This window comes from Henckelia pumila, chromosome 2 (genome assembly GCF_033568475.1).
Source record: "Henckelia pumila isolate YLH828 chromosome 2, ASM3356847v2, whole genome shotgun sequence".
Classification (NCBI taxonomy): Eukaryota; Viridiplantae; Streptophyta; class Magnoliopsida; order Lamiales; family Gesneriaceae; genus Henckelia; species Henckelia pumila.
The window spans coordinates 135,206,109-135,221,561 of NC_133121.1; the positions used below are offsets into that span (position 1 = coordinate 135,206,109).

The 15,453-nt window shown below is 33.3% G+C and overlaps 3 protein-coding genes across 4 annotated transcripts; 1 reads left to right on the plus strand and 2 right to left on the minus strand.

Annotated features, from left to right (window-relative positions):
- The first annotated feature begins 1,093 nt into the window (after positions 1 to 1,093).
- On the plus strand, positions 1,094 to 2,724 carry LOC140883782 (serine/threonine-protein kinase OXI1). The gene is made up of 2 exons (XM_073290368.1): positions 1,094 to 1,566; positions 1,650 to 2,724. The coding sequence occupies exons 1-2, from the start codon at positions 1,160 to 1,162 to the stop codon at positions 2,515 to 2,517; spliced, it is 1,275 nt and encodes a 424-aa protein (XP_073146469.1). The 5' UTR covers positions 1,094 to 1,159; the 3' UTR covers positions 2,518 to 2,724.
- A 4,227-nt stretch (positions 2,725 to 6,951) lies between these two features.
- On the minus strand, positions 6,952 to 8,440 carry LOC140883668 (large ribosomal subunit protein eL32z-like). 2 transcript variants are annotated; one of them, XM_073290223.1, is made up of 4 exons: positions 8,395 to 8,440; positions 7,774 to 7,868; positions 7,347 to 7,528; positions 6,952 to 7,249 (listed from the first exon to the last, which is right to left on the minus strand). In XM_073290223.1, the coding sequence occupies exons 2-4, from the start codon at positions 7,861 to 7,863 to the stop codon at positions 7,120 to 7,122; spliced, it is 402 nt and encodes a 133-aa protein (XP_073146324.1). In that variant the 5' UTR covers positions 7,864 to 7,868; positions 8,395 to 8,440; the 3' UTR covers positions 6,952 to 7,119. The 2 variants fall into 2 exon arrangements, with proteins under 2 accessions (XP_073146324.1, XP_073146325.1); XM_073290224.1 differs by having other exon boundaries at positions 7,774 to 7,865; positions 8,395 to 8,438.
- A 4,022-nt stretch (positions 8,441 to 12,462) lies between these two features.
- On the minus strand, positions 12,463 to 14,991 carry LOC140882381 (cytochrome b561 and DOMON domain-containing protein At3g25290). Its single transcript, XM_073288357.1, has 3 exons — positions 14,159 to 14,991; positions 13,512 to 13,766; positions 12,463 to 12,989 (listed from the first exon to the last, which is right to left on the minus strand). Exons 1-3 carry the CDS (start codon positions 14,777 to 14,779, stop codon positions 12,675 to 12,677), a joined length of 1,191 nt encoding a protein of 396 aa, XP_073144458.1. The 5' UTR covers positions 14,780 to 14,991; the 3' UTR covers positions 12,463 to 12,674.
- Between the last annotated feature and the right edge of the window lie 462 nt (positions 14,992 to 15,453).

Genomic DNA, 15,453 nt, shown 5'->3' on the forward strand with positions numbered 1-15,453 from the left:
TAATATATATATATATATATGATAGATATGTAAAAAATTCATTGATTATTAAGTGAACTCAACGTCTATTATAAAATATTTGTCATTGTACGTATATATTTTTATGAGACTATCCCAAAACTAGCTTGAAAATTCTCATGCAAACTATGTTTGATCACTTGATGTCACACATTGTCCTACATCATACTAACGAAATTCTATATAAGTTTATGATTTATAGCTCATTTGATAGGTAAAACTCAATCACAAAAAATTATCGTATTAGTACTTAACAAAACTGTACGTAAGATATATCAGGAAACAACTAAGTTAAATTGTATCAACATTTCATAAAGACGATTAGTCAAGAACTAAATAAAACTTTAATTATATATACGAATAATAAATTTAAAGATATAATTCTCCATGTTCAGAAATTGACACCTAGCCCAGGATTTGCCATTACGGCGTGGCCTTGATCACCACTCCAAGCAAAAAAATATATATAGTATTTTTTAAATATGATTTCTAGAAGGTAAAATCAAATCTATACTTTGACAATTTTGTTTGTTGGAACATGAAGTCAGACTAATTCTCGAGTATCTGAGCTTACGTCTTTAAACGTCTCATTTTTCTTGTCGTGACGTGAAATTGTTTGATGTTTTAGGAATTTTGTTTGCCATAATTAATTAATATTTAAATTATAATGAAAAGCAAAAGTAAATTAATTGTTTGACTGGCAATATCATGAATCGACAAAATGAATATTAATCTTTACATGCCAGGGTTAGTTTATCGGGACGAGTTTCGATAAAGAAATTTTTATCAGAAATTATTTTTTGGAAGAAAAAAAAAAGGTATCATTTATATAAAAAATTGAAATATAAAATATTGGACTTTGCCATCTTCTTTTTCAAAATTACGAGTATTATTTTATTTATTCAAATGCAGAGTTTGATTTGTATTTATTTTCTAGATTTGAATAATTATATTATATTAATATTAATTAATAAAATATGAAAATTAAAATTAAAATGATACCGCGGCCGCTGACTATAAATTTAATGGTTCCATCGTAGAGCACAAAATACTCTTTTAAAATCATACATCTGCTTTTCTTCACCGCATTAATATTCCTGTTCGCACAGGATCCTTACACCGGCGGCAAGCTTACTCCGCCATGCACGGCGGCGATCACCACGAAGGTACAGCATTCTCTCTGAATTTGAACGATCTGAATATTATCTCAGCCCTAGGCCGCGGTGCCAAAGGTGTGGTTTTCCTCGTTAAAAAACAAGGGGACGGGAAATTGCTTGCTCTCAAAGCAATCTCCAGATCTTCGATTGAAAAAAAGAAGCACGGCAAGACCACCGGTGTAAGTATCGGAGGTCGCGGCGATGAATACAGAAGGATTTGGTTTGAGAGAGATGTGTTAGCATCATTCAATCATCCGCTGTTGCCCAAGCTTCATGGCGTTTTGGTAACTGACAAGATCGTCGGATACGCCGTTGATTACTGTCCCGGCCGTGATCTCAATTATTTGAGGAAAAAGCAAACTGAGAAAATGTTCTCCGACGATATCATCAGGTAACCGATCACTTCTAATTTGAGTATTCTCTTACCAATTGTTGCAATTTCTAGTTTCAATTTGTATTCGGTTCGATTTTCAGATTTTACGCGGCAGAATTGGTGTTGGGATTGGAGTATCTCCATGGACTAGGGATTGTTTACAGAGATTTGAAACCAGAAAACGTGATGATTCAGGAAAATGGACATTTAATGCTCGTGGATTTCGATCTCTCCACAAAACTCCCATCGAAATCTGCACAAACCAGCCCAATGATCGTCACCAAACCAGAGCCCAACATCAACAAGCCGGAAAGGAAGAAAAAGAGATTCTGCATCTCCTTCAACCGCCGCGATCCCGAAATCTCCCCGAAACACTCCGCCACACTCGGAGCTACCTCAACCAGTTCCAGCTCCGATTCAACGGAGAAATCAAATTCGTTCGTCGGCACGGAGGAGTACGTGGCGCCGGAGATCATACGAGGCGACGGCCACGATTTCTCCGTCGACTGGTGGTGCTTAGGTGTGATGCTCTACGAGATGCTGTACGGCTCCACGCCGTTTCGAGGAGTGAACCGGAAGGAAACATTTTACCGAATCATAACCAAGCAACCGGACTTAACGGGGGAGTTGACGCCGTTAAGGAACTTGATAAAAAAACTACTAGAGAAAGACCCGAGGAAGAGGATCTCCGTCGGTGAAATCAAGGGCCACGATTTCTTCAGGGCCGTAGATTGGGACTCGATCGTCGATATGCCCAGACCGCCGTTTATACCTGAGTTAACGGCGGTGGAGGGCGGTGGAGGGCATGAGAAACTTGACGTGGAGTCGTACGTCCAAAGGGTGTTTGCTACTAAGGTCGAGGGTAAAATGGAGAATGTCCAAAAATCGGATGAAGAAAATCAAAACAGGGAAATGTGGGTCAACAATCATCCCACTCAAATTCAACATGACAATTTTGTTGTTTTTTAATTTTTATAAAAAGGGTTAACTTATAATTAGCATATATATAAAAATAAAACAATCGATCAAACTACCCACTATTGTATATTCGCATAGGTAGACGATTCGTGTCGAATTAAGGCTTAGTCTCAATCTTGATATTAGATAAGTTATTAATTATCGGTGATTTTTTGATATTTTTTAATCTCTTTTTATCAAGTTAGATATTACGCTTGAAATAATTATGTGTCTCAATACCATCAAATCTTGTAAGTAAATAATATGTTAGTGGATGTTGACATTGCTTGTTGGTGATCAAATTCAAAATGCTAAAATTTCACATCATAGAAGGAGACACACTTCAAGACACAATATTAAAAATTAGGCATGGTTTGGTTTGGTTTGGTTTGGTTTGAAGTATAGTATGAGTAATATATAGATAAGTAGTATAATGTAATAAAAAATAAATAAGAAATTATAGTTAAAATTGTATTGGATTTGATTGATAGATTATAGTTTATTTGATTTGATTGATTAAATTTTATATAAAAATGTTAAATGACTATTTTGTTCTTTTAACAATAAATAAAATAAAAATTATATTATTTTTTAGGGGTAATATAGTAATTTGAATTCAATGATTTGATTGATGTGAGATAAATAATTTATGATTTGATTGATGTAAAATAAATAGTTAAGATATAGATAAATAATATGATGAAAAGAACGTGGGATGAGATGAGATGAGTTATACATATATTAGTAATACTGTGAACAGAACGGTGTCTTAGTTCTTAATCTTACCTAATTCACTTACATTGATAGTTGGAAAAAATTGCTTTTTAGGCCCGAAATGAATCATTTTACGATTTTTTCTTTCTATCCTATCAAATTTCAATTTTAGTTTTATGCATTTGTTTTTGATAATTTCAGTTATTTTTCATTGAGATTGTTGCATTGATTCCATGTAAAAGACAAGTTGGAGAGAGGACTTTTTTTTATATATATATAAAAAATGATGACTAAAATTGTAATTTAATAAAATAGAAAATCAAAATTAGTCAAGGATTTCTTGATCTAGTGGCAAAGTGAGACCTTAAGAACCAAAATGTAATGAGTTCAAATCTTATGTGTATGAGCAGTAGTTAAGAAATTTCTTCACCCAGATTGTATAAAATAATAATAATAATAATAATAATAATAATAATCACAAAAAAATAATAAGACCGAAACAGCAATTGTTCCTTAACCCTTGTTGCATGCAGCATGATATTACTTCCTTAATTATTATTTTTTACCAAAACAAAAACAAAAAATCTAATGTATTGGACCGCCAAGTGATAACTTTGAATAGGTTTCTTTTTTGGTCTTAGTGGGTCGAAGTTCACATGGGTGGTGGGTGTGAATCTTGTGATGAACGAAAATTAGGAAAAGGCAATGGTTACAATCGCATTTAAGTAGGATGAGGTTAGAATCTAACCACCTTTCTTCAATTTAGAACAACTCATTCATTAATTTTCAACTAATTCACCTATAAAAACGAGTTTACAAGTCTTGTGGTTAGAGTATCGAAAATTATTTCAACCTAAGCACATGTATTTCACATTAGAGGACCACTTCTCAATTAATAACAAGTCGCTTTTTTCTTTAGTTTCTATGTATCTTTGTTAATGAGAAGTGAAGAAACAATAATAAAATACTATACCATTTAAGACAATAACTAATCACCAAGCCAGTTCTCAGTATGTTCAATATTTATGCTGGTTTTACTTTTGCTAGATTGCAAGTTGACGATAATATTGAGCATTAAATATATGGTACATTAGTAATTCTAATATATAAATTTATTTAGAATGCTCCAATTTTAGTAAAGAAGAAATTCTAATATGCGGCATACTTGTTAAAAACCATTGGGTATCCGTATTGCAGCTCTACATACCAGTAGATGTATCATAACAGACTAGCGAGATGGGTCGGTTCTTAATCTATCGTAACTCACCATTAGACGAGATGGAGCAGGTCGGCCCACTTTTTAGACGAATTTGGAAAAAACCAACCCAACCCAAACCAAAACAACCCACCTATTTAAGGTGGTGGGATGGACCAATCCGACGCGTTAATGTGTAATTTGACGGGTTTTGGTGGGACGACCCGGACCACAACCATTAGACGGGTTGAAAAATTGTCAATTCAGTCCATCTATTTTGTATGACGTGATAGGTTAAACGAATCTAGCTCATTTTGACAGCTCTCATATTAGTTGTTGTTAATCAATGCTATCACACAAGGTTTTTTTTTTTTTTTTTTTTTTTTTTTTTTTTAACAAGACACACAAGTTAAACATGTAGAATAGTCGATGATTTGTAATCTATGTAACATAACATTCGAAATTCAGTATGAGATTTCGACTTTGAAATCCAATAGTAAAAAATCTGTTAAAACATTGCAATCTAAACAAAATAACGTCTTCTAAAATGAATAATTATTTTATAATAACATCGTGTGCATTTAAATTTAATTATATCAATAAAACATAATATTTGATCTCTTAATCGGGGTGGGGGACATGTATCTGAAGGATTAGCCCTTTAATTCATATGGTTAGGCAACCCCTAAAAATTGTACAACCAAAATAGTCAATCGAGTATGGTAACCCCTAAAATTGTGAATGCCATAAATATTTTAGATAGAAATTTCATAAAATCTAAAACTTTTCTCAATCGAGTACACCTTTAGGTTAAACATTTGAGGTGAGAGAAAAAATTATCATTAGTCTATATATTTCAATATATCATATTATCATTACATTATTTCTCATCTTATTCACGGTTTAGTACATGCCGCCCGCAGGACACTACCCTGCGAGTGATCTATAATCCCATGATTGATCAAAATAAGTGGGTTCCACGTGAAGCCCATTTAATTTTAACCAATCATGAACCGTCATGTCACCCGAGTACTACCCTGCGGGTAGGGTCTACTCTACCCTTATTCACGAGTGAATACTTCGGAGTTCAGCCCGCGAGTTATTACGCTGTGTGGAAGTGGCGGTACTTGCATTTATCTTTATTCAAAAGTTTCTTCTCTTACCTACTACGCTATTCGAAAAATTACAAATTTAAACATCTACACTCAGAACTGCACTTTGATAATCTTTTCGTTCATGAAAATTGAAATGTGACTTCACGTCTAACATAGTGCTAGAACAATTGACATCACTCTTGAAATATGAAAATCTCATTTATCATTAGAAATATGTTTATTAGCATCGAAATATTTTGTAATGTCAAATATGTTTAGACCATCTTCAACAGCACACTAAAATAGTGTGCTGCTGGAAATTAGTGCAACAAATAGCTCCAGCAGTGAACGGCAAATTGCCGATTTTTTGAAGTTTGGAACAATTTGGAGTTGCACTGTTCACAACGATAAAATATTTTTTTTAATTTAATTTTATTACCTTTTTGTTTATGGATTTTATGGTTCATTTGTTGTTATTATCATTATTTTCGTTTGTCATAATTTTTATATAATTTGTTTTTTAATAACATTAATAATATTTTACATATCACTTTTAAAATAATTCGTTGCATATATGAAAAAAAAAATTAACGTAAGATAATTAAAATTTTACGACAATTACAAAATAAAACGAAATTTTAAATTCAAAATACCGAAAATAACATTAATTTGGTTGATATTTCACTCAACTTAAAAAATGTTAATTAATAAATAATATACGAATTCATATAATTTTTAATTAAATTTACCACATTAATTTGTATAATAAAAATATATTATAAAATATATGTAAAAATAAAAAATATTATGGAATATTCCTTTGATGTAGAAATTTGGTGAAGACTGCTGGAAATGAAATATGGATTGCACTATAATAGTGTAAAATGTGGCACTATTTTAGTGCCAACTGCTGGAGATGGTCTTAGTGGAAGACACTTTCAAATTTGAGAATTTCAATAGAACAACTTGGAAAATAAAAACTGCTGCCAAAACCATATTTCAAAACACCCAGATTTATTCTTATCATTTTCATACCATTTACTATTTCAATTGCTATCCTTTCCAAGAAAACCGATTGCAACGTCAGGGACCGGGTAAGAACCTCTGTTTTAGAGGGTAGAAACTATTAAGTTTGTTGATGTTTACTTAACAACACAGACGGATGACATAAAAACCAAACAAATTCAGCTCAAGCTCCTTGAAAACGTCTACCGGTTTGTTTGAAATATCAATTTTTAGATGGTACCCAAGATGGGAAGTTTAATCATCTACAAACTAAACTAGATTGGTACTGCACAGATCCGGTCAGAAAACTAAAAGTGCTAGGGTGATTGGTGATGTTCATTTTGTGGCACCGTGTGTTGAACCCATCATCAATCACAAAAATAGAAACTAGCTAATACGAGGTAAAAAAAACAACAAAGATTTTGAAGCTCAAAGACGTTTAAGAGAAAAGTATCATTGCAAGACTACATGAGATTGTCGTGCATTAAAATGCAGAACTAATAATTCCAAACAAAAATTGCGCAAGGAAATATTCCAACTCAGTCTTTTGATTGCTACTCGGTAAAGAAAGCATAAGAAAAGGGGAAAAAAATACATGACTGCTGCTTACTCATCCTCCTGGCTGCGCAACCTAGCCAATTTGTTTGTCACAACAACGTCCAACTGAGCCGCCCGTTCCACAATCTCCTTTCTTTTCTTGGTAGAAATATTGTGAGCTATCTCAGCACAGTATTTCCTGATAAAACAAAAACGATAAAAGAGTCGGTAGGATAAAATTTGGAGCAAGTCAAAATGATAAAAGTACACAGGACCATAAAATATTTATTACAAACCTGTTGTGCATCATCAGAACTTCCAGTTCTTTGACATTGTGCACAAGAAACTTCTTAAACCCATTTGGAAGATAGTGGCGAGTCTTCTTGTCTGAGCCGTATCCTATATTTGGCATCAAGGTGCATCCTTTAAACTTTCTCCTCACACGGGAATCAATACCCTTGGGCCTGCGCCAGTTTGTCTGCACCACACAAAACTCGTAATTCAGAACAAGATAAATACATATGCAAGATTTTACCCTCAGATATTACAAAACTCAAATGACCCTAAAAAATGCAGGGCAAGAGTAAAGCTACAAAAGAAGTTCGCAAATTCCAAATGCAAACCTAAGATCAGTATAAAACTCAAAATTTCATCAAGTACGAATTCATTATATTAAATAAGTAAAAACTGTATGAGCAGATTACAAGTTACAAAAAAAATGACCTTCACAGACACATATCGGTCGCTCTGGTGCCTTTTGAACTTCTTGACACGCTTCTTAATAATCTTCTTGCTCAGCAACGGGACGGCCATGTCTTCTAAAAGATAATTGCGTCAAAATAGAACCCAATTCCACAATCCACATAGATTGTCGGAAAGTATATATGGACACAACATAACATAAAATACGATACTATATAAATTGTCCATGGACAAAAATGCATTTCCAAGTACAAGATGCTTAAGGTGCAGCTTAGGTTAAAATCGAATCCATCCATATCCAAAAACAAGTCGGTTCCATAGGTTTATTTTTCAGTAAAACAAACTTGGACAATTCATTTTCACATATTATAAACTAAAAAAAATTCGCCATCATATACACAAACGAAACCAGTCGCCGAATGTTAACATTTAACTCGTCATAATCTCTCATCACCAAAAACGAAAGATTTCACTTCCCACAACTGAGGACGAACAAAATTTTAAAAAATGAAATAATCAGGATAGTCAAGTACATAAAGAAAATAAAAAGAATTCAACTGTGAAATTGTTCTTTTGGAAAAATGAAGATTAACACCGGAGATAGAAGAATTCGCAAAAAGAAAGGAATGCTTTGATTCGAACCTGGTGGCGAAGCAGCGGCTGAACTCCTGCGGGTATGAAGAAAGTGATCTAGGGTTTGGAGATACTGGGTCGGTTTTTTATTTCTGAAATTTTCATTATTGGGCCAGCTTTTAGTCAGGCCCGTTAAACCATGAGGAGTGGTTCGAATTATTGATCAGCGATACCATCAACATTCGATGATGGACTGTCTCGCTTAGGCCCAATGTGATAATAAACTTTGTTTCGGCTCACCATTGGGCTTTAGCAATGATATGTTGAGGCCCATTTTTGGATTTGATTTATTTCCTTCAGTCATTACTTTCCCCTTGTATGGGGTTTACTTTAGACCCAAATAACCCTTGGGCTCGAACCCAATTTTGCCATTCACATAGGGTGTCCATGAACCGAGGTGGCTCGAAAAATATTGATTTGTATAAAAAATTGTCGATTTCATTTTTAGTATTTCATGAGTATAAATATATATTATATATTAAATATAGATATTTCAAGTATTTATTTATGATGGAGGATTTTGGATAGTTAGTGGACATGTTCGATTTTTTCAAGCTATACTCGACCTTGAGCTATAACAATCGAAAATACTCATACGATATTTTGTTTTATCTTTAAATTGTTCTTAGGATGATGAATTTGAGATGGTACATTTCAAAGAATTTGTCTTTCTTTGATGTCTACATTTCAAATCAACTATATATTAATTTTTATACAATTGTAATATAATTGTAATGTATTTCAAATCATCAAGAGTCCAAGACGGGTGTTACTCAAATCGATCTATCAAAAACAAATCTTTAAATCCAAATGCAAGTCGAAGGTATAGTTCAATTACCCTCGGAGATCACAATTGAACGGTAGACTTGAAATTATACGTATTTTGGTCTTGGACGTATCTTAAATTTATCACAATTAATATATGCATAAGTCGATAAAGCGGTGGATTTGAAATTCTCCAAACATGAAGTTATTCAAGCAATGAATAGATTCAAAATCCAAGAATTCAGCTGAGCTTTATGTTTTGCTTGAGTTCATGAATTTCAAATTTCTTTATACGAATGTAGAAAAATACGGTGAATTTAATTAAAATCAACTCATCATCACACTATACAATTTTAAACAGTAATTGTGTAACTTCTATTACGTTCAAAATGGTATTTTAAAACAGTGTTTTTGAAACCGGACCGGACCTGCTGATTCGACCGAGAATCGGTCGCCGGACCGATCCAGACCGGCCCCAAGAACCGAAAATCGATCGAACCGGTCAAAACCGATCAAGAACCAGTTGGATCGGCCAAGAACCAAAAAATCGGTTAAACCGGTTAAACCGATTTTTCAAAATTTTTTATTTTTATTTTTTTGAAAATTTAATTTTTTTTATTTTGAAACCTTATATTTAATATTTTTATATATAAATACATTATTATTTAAAATTTCTACTTCATTTAAAAAATATTTTAATAATTATTGATTTTTAAAAAATAAATAATTTATTATTTAAATAATTTATAACTATAATTGATATTTTAAATATATTTTCATATTTATTTAGCTTTCAAAGTATGTTAAATATATATTTTATGTCTATTTATATAATTTTTGAGTTTTTAAAATTTCAAAATATATTATTTATTATATTAAATTATATAAACGGTTATTTGGTTCGATCGTTCGGTTAAAACGGTCCGATCGATTGGATCATTTTTTAAGTAAACCGGTTCGATCATCGATCCGGTCATGAAAACACTGTTTTAAAGTCTTCAAAAAAATAAAAATGGTTTTTAAATTAATTTCTCGAATTATTATCCAAATCAAATAAATAAGAGGGTGTTTGACTAAATTTATTAAAAACAGCTTACATGGTATTTGAGACTGGTTTAGGAGTTTATAAGGTGTCATTATTTATTTAAAAATAAGTTGTTAAAGTGTTTGGATGAACTTATTTTAAACGAATTAAAGTTGTTGATGTATTTAACATTATAAGATATTTTTATTTTTAAAATTATCAAAAACAGTATAATATTATGAATGTTATTTAAAAATAGTTTTAAAATTTTATCATAAATATTACACTATTTTACAAAAAAAATAAAAACATTTCATATTTTAATTTAGAAAAATTGATATTTTTTGAACATTTCATTTTAAAAAATATTTAATAATTGATAAGTGGAGACATGACGGGATTTATGAAAATATAAAAAACTATTTTTGAGATGTAAAATTTTAAAAAAGATATTTTAAAAAAAATTAGAGCCCCTAATTTTTTAAAAACAACTTATTTTGATCGCTTGTTAATTGTTTGACCAAGTTATTGTCAAATAAATCGTAATAGTTTATAAGCTTCAAAACATATTATAGGTTGTTTTGTTCGGCTCTATAAAATCAGTCAAGCACCTTCTAAAAATGAGTCAATTAGTGTTTCACTCATGTAACTGCCTTCTTATTTGATAAATATGGGAAATAATAAGGGATATAAATGAAACGAGAGTGACGTTACGCATACATTAATATTTATGTTACAAAAAATTCAATACGAAAATTTTAATTAGTCAAAATCTCAAAATAAATTAGTCAAAATCTCAAAATACATTGAATATCACAATAATAATAAAATATCACCGTGCAATTGATGTAAATACCGATATTTGATACATCACATGTAATTTTAACATTATTTATGAAACATTCCCGATGACAAATGAGATGATGATTGAGTGATGGAACATTGACGTCATCTTTACGAAGCATCTTCTAAGAGTGAGACCCATTTTTTAAAATTTGGTCACGATCGCATCGCACATTACATGCAAATGGCGACAAATTTCACGTTGTTACGATGTGTGACCATTAATTAATTACATTTTGGGCAAGAATAAGATCCTCCACATAATTTGTTGAATGAAATAAAAAAACAAAATAAATTAGTGTCGAGTCCAAAACTATTGACCAACTTGTCCACTTGCCGATCCCGACTCGTCTAATTATAGATCCGTGAGTCGTCAATTTTGTAATCCATTCCTTCCGAATTCTATTCGTTTCATGCTCATAAATATTAATCGTGTCTTATTATTTAATGATTAGATTTTTTGTGAGATGATTTCAAAATAAAAAGTTTTATTTTTAACATAAAAATATTAAAATAATATTTTTTATGAATAACTCAATTAAAAGATCTGTTTCACAGAATTCATCAGTGAGACTGTTTCACAAAAGTTTTTGCGATTCAATATTTCAATAAGAACATGTGACTTACAATTGTCTTTTTCCAAATGTATGTAGAAAAACAATATAATCAAGAATAAAAACCTTCTTATTTTGAATTGTTTTTATAAAGTTTCGAAAGCGACCAGCATTATGAGATTGAGAAGACAAGCTAACTACTCTCCATAACATATTATAACTTGGAAGTCGAAATCATTAAAAAAAAACATACATTTATCGTACCTAAGAGAATCCCCCCCAAAAAAGCTAACAGCATAATCAAAAGCAAAAGTAGAAAAGGATCCACGAATTATTGCATCAAATTAAACAGGCAACATTATTAGTTAGTTAGCCACGAGCCACAACATATTATTATGGTACATTGGTACACAATTTTACATGATTTATGTGACATCGATCATGCACATAATAGCAAAAGAAAATCGCTCTTGACTCACCAAGAACTTGGACCTTAAAAATAAGTGGAGTTTAGGTTATCATAAAAGAAATACATTATTAATGTTAAATCCATGGATATAAAATTGAGTCGAGCAGATGATATTCATATAACATAACCAAATTAAAATTTGACCCTTTGCACCAAATCAAAGCAAATCATCATAAAATCAGCTTAATTTCATGCGCATGTTCCGCTTAAGCATGCGATGGTAAATTTTATTGTGAACTAATTAGTCCCCTAATGACCGCAGCTGACGGGGGAATCATTTAGGTGTAACATATTTTAATTTTCTATTTTATATTATATTCACACATTATAAGCATTGGAGCAAACTTCAGATCCCACATGCAGCATTTGAGTTGCAGGGCATTGTAAAATTTAATTGAGCTATAAATGATGGTAAGAAAATGGGAATAAAACATATTTCATCCATCTATAAATATATGCATCCCGTGCCAAAACTAATTACAACACTAGAGCAAAGTTGACTGGAAAAGAAGGAAGAAAGAGCCAAAAAAAAAAAAACACAAGAAGCACACAGAAGTTGGGGAACCGGGATGAATTACTAATAATATATATTGATTATCGAAATTTTCATCATCAAGTACACAACACATATTGATCACATGTCCATATGTTCTTGCCTGCCATTTCCATGACCATGGCCTTCGTATGGTTGGGTCGTCTTGCTCGATTTTTTCCTCTTGAGAACCATGATCCATGTGATTGCTTCCAATAATACAGCTAAACCTCCGAGTACGGAAATCAAGATGATGTACGCATCTCTCCACTTCGGTTCGGGTTTTAATATGTTGAAACCTTTGAACACATTGATGATGCCAAGGATGAGGATCACGTATCCCATGCCGTGATGGTATATATTCCAGTAAAACCGATATTTGTGTTCCTTATTGGGCCTCAGTAACAATGCAAAAACCTATATTCGAAGTCCATACATCAGCCACATGACAAAACACATATTTGTGATCTTTTCGAGGTCTTGAGGACAATCGATAAAAGGTACAAGCAAAGCCAAAACACAATAAATAACCTAAATTGGTAATTCAAGTTAGAGGTTCGCCGATTAACAAGACACTTTAAACGGAAATATTGTGTTTGCAGGTCAAACGACGCATCTACATAATTCGTATTCAACGTGTCACAAATCCTTTGTGATTTTTCAAAAGTTAAAACAGTTGATCGACTACCGTATACTTTGTGAACAGATAGAGTATCGTGTAAGACAGACATTCAAGGTCAGCATCTTGCTTTTGAAATCATAGTACATGTTAGAAATCTGTATCTTAAAATTTAAAACTGATTGTGTTTTCCGCAACACCCTACTGATTGTGTTTTCCACCCTCTATCTAATTCATCTTCGAAAGAGTGCAATTTGAATAAACTACTACGATTGAAACAACAAAATACGAATTCAAGAAAGTTGATCAGACAGTGATACCTGCACGGTTGCAAAGGCAAAGAGTGCGATCCCGATATTGCCATGATTAGCATACCTAACGCCCTTCGATTCACTTCCAAGCTTAAGCCCTGTACTCCAACCAGAAACTCCAATGGCATAAGCCGAAACCTGGCAGGAAACGTGAAGATAAAACCAAGCTGGATCGGCGGACGGAAAAGCCCTCAAATACCTGGCGATGATGATCCCAATGGGAAACATAATCCCCCAGCTCACAACATTCAGTATCCCATGAGTCTGTCAGTATTTAAAACAAATATCACCACTTGTTCCAATACAAACAGTTTAATCAGAGAATCTAAACCAGCCAAGAAACAAAACTTTCTGTGAGCTCCAAAGTTTGATACCCGAGTCTTCTTCAGTGAATGAAAACGAAAATGACGAGGAATTAAAAACAAAGAAAAATATTTGACTAGGAACATGTTTTATCGGAAATTATATTAATCTCTTTCACACTGCTATGACTTATCAACCATAGTTTAAAAAATTGAAAAAAATAATAATGACAATTATCCCATATCAAAATCCATCATGGATGATATTGTTGGGCTTGAGCATATAAATATTCCTAATTAATAGATTATAACATTTTTATCGGTAGAATAGAAATTAGAAAGAAAGAAACTCACGTTCCTCTTCTTGGTTCTAGTGTTGCCCACCAGGATAACAGTGCTCTCTCCTCTCAGCAAATCCAGACGAGCTTTGGAGTTGAGATTCGCAGGCTGAAACGCATGCCTATCCGGCACCCCACCTGTGACAGAGGGCCCCACCTGCCAAACCTGGTTCACCGTCGTCGCAGCCCCCTGCGGCAAAACCAAGGTGGCGAAAAGCCTGATAACCCCGCCGGAAAACTCCGCCGTCGCCTCCTTCACCTCGTACCAGACCTTGGACTCCGTCAACGGCGCATAGGACGAGATGTTGTAGGTCTTAACCGTCATCTTACCACCAGCATCCCTGAACGCGATGAGGGCCTGCGAGCCCCGCATTCCGGTGGCCGTTGGGTTGATGGCCCATGAGACCCAGCCATCTGGCCCGTCCGGAGGAGCAATGAAGGCAATGGAAAGGGTGAGGCCCGCCGGATCGTAGGCCCAATGGAGGTAGGAGGCGAGCGAGGGAAGATCGTTGCAGAAAGCGTAGAGCTTGTTGTTGGTGAAGGTCTGTGAGGTGCACGTGGCGGAGTGGGCGGGTGAGATTAGAGAAACCCATGTTGCCAAAGAGACGATGGCTAGGGTTAGGGAAGAAGGCGCCATTGATGGACAGAGAGAGTTGCGTTGTATGTGCGGTTAAAAGATGTCTGTTTTCCCCCAAATTCCACCGTTTTTCTTTTTCAACGGTGTGTGGTTTGGGGTAATCCAAAATCAAGACATTTGTGCGGCACCTCCACGCATTTGTTTTTATACAACGTCAGCTTTTTCCCTGTCCTGTTTTTCGACCGGGAGAGGAGATTGTTACAATTAATTACCAAATAAATCAAGATTCCGTTTTTAAATTTTGACGAGATCTTGTTGGGTTATGTTTTGAATCAAGCTGAGTAAGACCGAGTCACCTGCGTCAAACCTAACTCGGGATTCGGTCCGTGTCAAAAGATATTAGATTGAGCTCTCTAACACCACATGTTTTTATCGTTATAGTCTTATAATGTTTTTTTAATCCAAATTTGTACGTGTGATTTGAGTTGTGATGAATAATTTATGATTTTTGGATATCACTAAATTTTAATTGAGTCCATGATTCTTGTCATATCTAAGACACTAAAACTGATGTCGTTGTACGAATTTAAATTATCGACTTAATCAAAATAAGTATATGATTATAATTTTTTGATATGAAATATTGAATTAATATATGAACTTCGTGCATCAAGTGACTGAACAACAATATATGTACGATAATTTTTTGAAGTTTAAATTTAAATGGTTGAAAT

What these genes read in the sequence shown, in the direction of transcription:
- LOC140883668 (XM_073290223.1), bottom strand. Translation starts at nt 7,863, where the DNA reads ATGGCCGTCCCGTTGCTGAGCAAGAAGATTATTAAGAAGCGTGTCAAG. An exon ending in ACCGATATGTGTCTGTGAAG is followed by an intron (nt 7,529 to 7,773) that starts GTCATTTTTTTT and finishes TGTGTGGTGCAG; the next exon opens with ACAAACTGGCGCAGGCCCAA. An exon ending in GTTCTGATGATGCACAACAG is followed by an intron (nt 7,250 to 7,346) that starts GTTTGTAATAAA and finishes TTGTTTTATCAG; the next exon opens with GAAATACTGTGCTGAGATAG.
- LOC140882381 (XM_073288357.1), bottom strand. Translation starts at nt 14,779, where the DNA reads ATGGCGCCTTCTTCCCTAACCCTAGCCATCGTCTCTTTGGCAACATGG. An exon ending in CTAGAACCAAGAAGAGGAAC is followed by an intron (nt 13,767 to 14,158) that starts GTGAGTTTCTTT and finishes AAATACTGACAG; the next exon opens with ACTCATGGGATACTGAATGT. An exon ending in TTGCCTTTGCAACCGTGCAG is followed by an intron (nt 12,990 to 13,511) that starts GTATCACTGTCT and finishes CTTCGAATATAG; the next exon opens with GTTTTTGCATTGTTACTGAG.
- LOC140883782 (XM_073290368.1), top strand. Translation starts at nt 1,160, where the DNA reads ATGCACGGCGGCGATCACCACGAAGGTACAGCATTCTCTCTGAATTTG. An exon ending in TTCTCCGACGATATCATCAG is followed by an intron (nt 1,567 to 1,649) that starts GTAACCGATCAC and finishes TTCGATTTTCAG; the next exon opens with ATTTTACGCGGCAGAATTGG.